The sequence below is a fragment of the Bos taurus genome, chromosome 2 (assembly GCF_002263795.3).
Source record: "Bos taurus isolate L1 Dominette 01449 registration number 42190680 breed Hereford chromosome 2, ARS-UCD2.0, whole genome shotgun sequence".
Classification (NCBI taxonomy): Eukaryota; Metazoa; Chordata; class Mammalia; order Artiodactyla; family Bovidae; genus Bos; species Bos taurus.
In genome coordinates, this window is record NC_037329.1 from 20827693 (window position 1) to 20835137 (window position 7445).

Below are 7445 nucleotides of genomic sequence, written 5' to 3' on the forward strand. Positions count from 1 at the left end.
GTTCCTGCCTGCGGTCGTGGACCTCTCCCCCTGGGCAGCTGGTAGGTGGACTTGTACAGCTAGTTGGGGGTCCGAGCACCGTGGCGCGCAAGCGAGGGAGGAGACGCGCAACGGCCTTGGGTGAAGATTGATCTTCGTTAAAATGGTTGCCTCCAGCGTCATTATGACCATCAAAGTTATCACCAAGAGGCTCAGCCGCCAAGCTCAGGTCGCGAGGAGCAGCGGCAAGGCTAGTCCGCGATTTTTCGCGCGCAGACCCAGCGCAGAGATTATCCGAGGCCACAGGTAAGGGGCTGGGGCGGGAGAAGGGAGGAAGGCGAGAAAGAAGAAGGGCACAGTGGGAAAGAGAGGGCGGGAGGATGGTAGGGAAGGGAACCAAGACTGTTTTTTCTCATCTTTGACCTCGAAATCCAGCGACTTTGCCACAAATAATTCGATGTGAGAAGGGGTTGGGGGAAAGCTGGCAACGTAAAAGTGGAATTGGGGCCGCCCATATGGCGCTGTAAATTGCGACTGTGTTTAAAGTTAGCTGTAGAATTCTGCTATGAAATCGTCCAGCCGAGTTCATTTCCCCCAGGGAAAATGCGTAGGCGAGAAGCCTATCCATCAGCAGGATTATAAAAGTGAAAAACCCGGGACTTCAAGTTCAGAACTCACTCTGCAAACGGTGTTAAAAAATCTGAGAGGACCTAATGATTTCCGTTTGGAGGCGCGGGCCCAACGCACCTCCCCAGCCACGTAGCACTGAAGTGCTTTCAAAACTCTAGGAGATTCTCTCTCTCCCTCTCTCCCTTCTGGGGTGGGAGGAGAGCAGCCAGGCTGAGATGAAGTGGGGAGGGAGAGAACTCGGCGTCCTATTTGTTAAATAAAACACATATTTGGTTCTGAAATTCTAAAGATAAGTAATCCAGACAGGAGCGCAAGGTCTTCTCCTTACGCAACTCTTCCAACATCCTCCCCCTTGTCCCCCCTCCCTCTTGTAAATGTAAAAAAAAAAAAAAAAAAAAACCCCACTTCCCGACGATCTACTCTGGAAAATCAAAGCATTATCTATTATTTAACACGTATCTATGTCCGAGGAAAAAGGAGGAAGGCGCTGCATGATTAGGACCTAAGGGGCAACCCAGCAAACTGAGAGCGTAATGATGCCCCTAAATGAAGGGGGAAATGTGCCGCGGCGCGCTCTATTAATCAGACTGTCAATTTCACCCCCGAGGCCAAACCCCCGGGCGAGCAGAACCGGCTCTGAGCGGGCAAAGGACCGGAGACTTCCTCCTCACTTCTTGTCTCTTCTCGCCTCCTACCTGGATCTATTTGTCTGCTCTGAAGCCGCCTTCATTACCCACTGACAGGAACGTGTATTTATTTGCTTATAAACCTGTTACAATAAATGATTATTCGAACAGCGTCATTCGTACCTTAATGACGAGCGAGCGCTACTTTTTGATGAATGACATCTCGGGCTCGGAAGGATGTATGGGTCATTTTGACCAGTCATTCCCTCGCTCTGGCATCCCACAATTTTTCCGCCTCCCTCCAAAAGAGATAATAATATTTAGAGGCGCTCGCTGGGGCTGAATGAGAATTAGCCCTCGGCGCAGCCCATCATTAGGACGGGACAGCCGGGCCACTGTGACATTTTTTAGAAAGCTGAAATGATGGAAAGAATAAGAAAAGAGATGATTCTGATGGAGAGAGGGCTGCACAGCCCTACGACCGGCAAGAGATTCTCCAATTTGTCCGACTCGGCTGGCAATGCTGTGCTTGAGGCCCTGGAAAATTCGCAGCACCCGGCTCGCCTCAGCCCGCGCCTGCCGTCCGCCCCCCTGCACAGCGCTTTGGGAGACCTCCCTGCCAAGGGCAAATTCGAAATAGACACTTTGTTCAACCTGCAGCACCCGAGCAGCGAAAGCACCGTCTCCTCCGAAATCGCGTCTGCCGCGGAGGGCCGAAAAAAGCCGGGTCATTATTCAGAGGCGGCCGCCGAGGCAGACATGAGCAGCGACGTGGAGGTGGGCTGCTCGGCGCTGCGCTCCCCTGGCGGCCTCGGAGCGGTTCCGCTCAAGGAAAACAATGGCAAAGGTAATCGCGCTGCCCGCGCCGCGCTCTCCAGTCCCATTCTCTCTGTTCCTTCGCTGCCCTGCGGGCCCTTCGTGGTGCCTTTGCCCCTCTCCGACCCTCTGCAGCAAGCTGCACCGAGCTGGTTCGGGCGGGGGCGGGACGCAGGCGTGGGACCGTGCCCTCCGGCTCTGCTCCTTGAGCCTCCCAGAGAGACGCAGGCCTACGGCCTGCCCTCGCTCCTAAGTCGGAGAAAAGGTTTTCCGCTTGCGGGTCTAAACGCCCGTGCGAGCCGATCGACCCCGAGCCATCCACTGAGTCTGTCCGGGGGAAGGGTGCCCTGGGCAGCTGCTCTGAACTCCGCGGCCTCTGAACCCCGAGGCCGAGCGGAGGAAGCATTCTAAATAAGTCAAGGGAGCCTCGCTGGGCACCTTTGGGAGACCCTCTTGGGTCAGCGGGAGAAAGTTGAAAAGTAGAGTTCACCCCTCAATGGTTCCAGTTTGAGTTGTTGCTGTCTTTCGAATCTTGAAATATTTTAAACAAAATTCCAGAGCCAGTCAAAGGAAGGTTAGAGGCCGACAGAAAGCTGCCCTGCGGTCTCCAGATCAAGGAAAATCCAGAGCTTCCCAAACTGAGTTTAGATGTAGGCTTTTTCCCTTGGCCAGTTTTCCTCCTGAGTTGAAATTTTCCAATTATTAAAACAAAACTACCGTCCTTAATTGAGTTCCTATTATTTGGTTATGAAGGGCTCCCCAAACTTTATTGATTCCATTAACGGCAGCAATTTGTAAACATGACAGACCCCATCAATTTAGGCAGCGCCTCGCCTTCCTCTCGTGGCTTCCCCCATCCGCGTGCAGCCTCAGCGCGGGGATCTCGGTCCTACAGTGACTCATGCGCTGCCGGCCGTTTGTTTGGCAGGGTTCGCAGAGAGTGGCTCAGTCGCGGGCACCACGACGTCTGCGACAGGCTCCGGCCTCGGCAGCCTGCATGGAGGCGGCGGCGGCGGCGGCAGCGGCGGGGGCACGGCGCTGGGCGGCTCCGGCTCTGGCGCGGATCAGGTGCGGCGCTACCGCACGGCGTTCACCCGCGAACAGATCGCCCGCCTGGAGAAGGAGTTCTACCGGGAGAACTATGTGTCGCGGCCACGCCGGTGCGAGCTAGCCGCTGCACTCAACCTTCCCGAAACCACTATCAAGGTATTGATTCCAGCACGCGCCTGTTCTAGCCTCCCCCGGGTGTGTGGGTTGATTTTTATTTCTCCTTTTTGGGCGACTAGGTTTAGCTGAGGGCCTGAAAACCCACGGGGAGAGTCACCAAAGGAATTGGCATATTTATTTCTCAGTTGCCGTATCCGAAGGTCTAGCCGGTCTGGCTGACCTGGGAAGGGCTCCGAATGGCGCAGCCCATGCCGAAAATGCTCGCCTCCGCCCAGCGCGTGCTCAGGTGCCCCTAACCCTTCTCCACGGCTCCACTTTCCCCTCGGCGGCAAAGACAGCTGGTCTTTGTTGCTCTGGCACGAACCAGAGGTGAAACTTTTCAATTGCTCTTGATCTTGGAGGTTTATTTTTCACATAAATCGTTACAAAGAGAAAGATAGTGTATTTTTAAAAATCGATGGGGTTGAGAAATAGTTTTCTAAACATTTTTCTCCTGGGCAACGGGAAAGAAAGCAAGCTCCTGGGGGGAACAACGAAATTGTCCTTATTAACATCTCTTTAGGTGATTAATTTTATTTTACATCCAGGAAAGATAGCCGGGAGGTTGGGCGACTTGGTGAACTCTTCAAGGAGGATCTGGCATTATAAAAAAAGAAAAGAGGAAACTCCATGGGATGGGGAGGAGTGTGAAAGTCTCTCTTCGGTTTGGTCGGGCTTTCTTTAATTTAGAGTTGTGACGAATGATGTCTTCATTAGATACTGTGTTGGGAGGGGTAGAAAAGTCCCCTTCCCAGTTTAAGAGGATGTTGTTCCCGCCATTCATTTGAAGCAAATGATTCCAACAAAATCATCCCTTCAATATCAGAACCGGACCCATGCCCCTCGGGACAATTCCTCACAGCTCAGAGGACTCAAGACCTCACGCGGCGACTTTTTACAAAAGCTGCGGTGGCAGCTTCTCTTCAAAGGAGCCCTAGAATCCTCGTGCAAATCCTGGGATTGAGAGACGGGTGCTCAGCGAGGCCGGGCAACCTGTGGGTGGCGAGAAAGAGAGGAAAGGTTGGGTTGGGACGAGGAAGCGCAGTCTAAAGCTAGAGAATAGAAGCTCCAGGAGCCGCAGCAATCGGACATAGGAAAGAAGATTATTTTCGCTGAGGAGAGTGTGCCTACGGCGCTTCACATTGCCGCTCACACTGTCTCAGCTGGAAGAGAGGACTCGGCCCGGTCGGAGGGGCGTAGGCCAGGCCATTCCGAGGTCTGGGAGGGGCGGGGAGGCCCGGGGCGGGGGCTGGGGCCTCCGGGCGCTCCCTAACTGGGGCCGCGGCGCGACTCTCCCCACAGGTATGGTTCCAGAACCGGCGCATGAAGGACAAGCGGCAGCGTCTGGCCATGTCGTGGCCGCACCCGGCCGACCCCAGCTTCTACACCTACATGATGACGCACGCGGCCGCCACCGGAAGCCTGCCCTACCCTTTCCACTCGCACGTGCCGCTGCACTACTACCCGCACGTGGGTGTCACGGCCGCGGCCGCGGCGGCTGCGGCCTCCGGCGCAGCCGCCGCGGCCTCATCACCCTTCGCCACTTCCATCCGCCCGCTGGACACCTTCCGCGCCCTCTCGCATCCCTACTCGCGCCCCGAGCTGCTGTGCAGCTTCCGTCACCCGGGCCTCTACCAGACGCCGGCGGCTGCCGCCGGGCTCAACAGCGCGGCTTCGGCCGCGGCGGCTGCTGCAGCTGCGGCGGCCGCGGCCTCTTCGGCCGCGGCGGCCGGGGCGCCCCCCAGCGGCGGTTCCGCACCCTGCTCGTGCCTCAGTTGCCACAGCAGTCAGTCGGCCGCAGCCGCCGCTGCCGCCGCCGCCGCCGCTCTGGGCTCCCGGGGTGGCGGCGGGGGCAGCGGGGGTGGCGGCGGCAGCACAGGGGCCGCCGGGGGCTCGGACTTCGGCTGCAGCGGTGCGGCGCCGCGCTCTGAGAGCGGCTTTCTGCCCTACTCAGCCGCTGTGCTAAGCAAGACCGCCGTGAGCCCTCCGGACCAGAGGGACGAGGCGCCGCTCACCAGATAACTACGTCGCCGCCGCCAGGGGGCTGCGCCCGACGCTCCGAGTGTGCCCCGGGAGTCCCCTGAGCGCCCCCCATGCCCTCTTTGCGCCCACGTGCCCTCTGCGCTCCGCCTGCTGCTGAGGCTCTCGCCAGGGGGCGCCCCGGCGCGGGAGGTCGCAGGGAACTTGCCCCGAGTTGGGGGGAAAGAGCCAGCTCGGAAAGCCCGGCTTGCGTCCCCTCAAATTATTTCTATTTTTGTATTTTCTACCCTGCCGCCTCCCCTCCTTTTAAGTGTGTTTCCCGTCGCCCAGACCCCGCTTCCTGCCTCTGTCCTGAGCTCTTGGTCTCCCCAAGACAATCTCCTCGCCCCCGAAACCAGTCCGCTGTGGTCTCGGGCCCAGGCTGAAGCCGTCAGGCCTAGTTTCTCGGCTGAGCCACGTGGCCAAAAGCAACGGAAAACCACAACAGAGTAGGGAATGGTGTGTGCTAGTGTGGTGTGCGGGGGGAGGGGGGGGAATCCACCCGGTTGTTCCCGCTGCTGCTGTGTTTCTTCCATCCTTTCTTTTATTTTCTTTAAACGAGGGTAGAGGAGGTAGCAGTTTTTCTCTTAGCCTGAGCTTGTTAGGGGCCCTATACGAGGACAGCGGAAGAATGGAGGTCTGAGAAGGCCTAGAGGGCGGATGGAGAGTGCGGGCGGCCGCGGGTGTAGAGAGTGTTTACTGCGTGCAGGGGACAAGGATGTTGGGGCTGTGACCGCGGTCCCGGGAAGGACAAAGCCACGAAGCCGAGATGCGAAGAGGCGCAGTCCCGCCTCCTCTCTCGGCCCACTGCCGGTCTCTCTTCTGATCTTCGGTTTGGGTTGGAGGCGTCTTGCATATTCTTGTGCAAAAAGTAATGGTTAATAAGAGTGGCACAGCCAGACCAGGGGAGGAAAGGCAAACGGAGGGATGAGGAGGGCAAGACTGAACGATCTCGTAGTATTTGAAGAATCGTTTTCAGCTTAGTTTTCCAACGACTGGGTTCCACTCCATCTGGGAAATACTTGAATCTCTAGATATATATTATCCTGAAGCATTTACTTAGATGCTTTTCTAAGTTCGAACTCCATTCCCTTCACCCCCTTCCCTCCTCGCTTTCCTCTTCCTCGGGTAAAAGGGTTCTTGGCTTATTTCTCACGCATGTCTATTGCGCCTTCGCCTCTGCAAAGCCACCGCTGGGTTGCTGAGACCGGCTCTGCCAACCCTGGCTACTGGAGGGGTTTCCTTGAACTTGAAGAAAGGCACATCAAAACACACCGGTGTTAACTGCCACGTCAATTTTGATGCTAATAATGTGCAGATTATGACGAAAATTGCCAATCATGCTCTCTGATGGACCTCCTTTGAATGTGGAATTGGAGAAAAGTTCCCCGCACGGAGACCTGCTGTCAAGTACTAACAACCCGCTAAGGGAAGTCATTAGGAGAGACGGATAAGAGACTCGGTACATAAAACAATGTTCTTGGTGCATAGAATGTATGTTATTTAATGTTATCTCTGTTACCTGAAGTGATTTCGCAGAAGAAAGCCACGTTCTTATCATCTCAATTGCCAATTTTCATTTTGGTAACTTGGACGCCCTGGGTAGACTTTTCTCTGTTAAGTTGATATTCCACCAATGTGAACAGCCTCATTAAATCAAGCCCAGATATTTCCATAATGCTCCCCGCAGAGCCACTTCGCTCCTCACATAATGAGATTTTCTGAAGAGCTGAAGCCCTAAAATAACTTGCTAGTGCACGTTTAGACCCAGCGAAGTGGGTATGTGTGTGTATTTAATGTAGGTGTGCTACCTACAGATTCCTGTATGTGTGTGTATATATATGTATATATACATACATATATAAATATCTGTTCTCTTAAACATAAGAGATACACACACATCCATATATACCCATTGGCACTCTTTTCTGTGATTTATTTCAAATTTGTGTTCTGACATACTTGTGTTAAAGACACTGGATTTTAAAAATTTATTTCCTAAAAATAGGCTTTCAGGAAACTTTTGAAAGAATTCACTTTACAGGGGAAATTGTTATTTTCATCAAATGGAAAATATTTCAAGGGGAAACAGTATTTTCCCTGGAGTCTATTAAAATATTCCCATAAAATATTAGAGAACTTCCCAATGAAATAGCAATGATCTAAAGC

The 7445-nt window shown here is 54.5% G+C and overlaps 1 protein-coding gene across 1 annotated transcript; it reads left to right on the top strand.

Annotated features, from left to right (window-relative positions):
• The first annotated feature begins 1435 nt into the window (after nucleotides 1-1435).
• EVX2 (even-skipped homeobox 2) lies at nucleotides 1436-5279 on the top strand. The gene is made up of 3 exons (XM_024979071.2): nucleotides 1436-2082; nucleotides 2980-3257; nucleotides 4560-5279. Exons 1-3 carry the CDS (start codon nucleotides 1656-1658, stop codon nucleotides 5277-5279), a joined length of 1425 nt encoding a protein of 474 aa, XP_024834839.1. The 5' UTR covers nucleotides 1436-1655.
• The last annotated feature ends 2166 nt before the right edge of the window (nucleotides 5280-7445 follow it).

Excerpts from the sequence above, each read along its gene's own strand:
- EVX2 (XM_024979071.2), top strand. The coding sequence starts at position 1,656 with ATGATGGAAAGAATAAGAAAAGAGATGATTCTGATGGAGAGAGGGCTG. Across the intron at positions 2,083-2,979 it reads CAAGGAAAACAATGGCAAAG|GGTTCGCAGAGAGTGGCTCA; the intron begins GTAATCGCGCTG and ends TTTGTTTGGCAG. Across the intron at positions 3,258-4,559 it reads TTCCCGAAACCACTATCAAG|GTATGGTTCCAGAACCGGCG; the intron begins GTATTGATTCCA and ends CTCTCCCCACAG.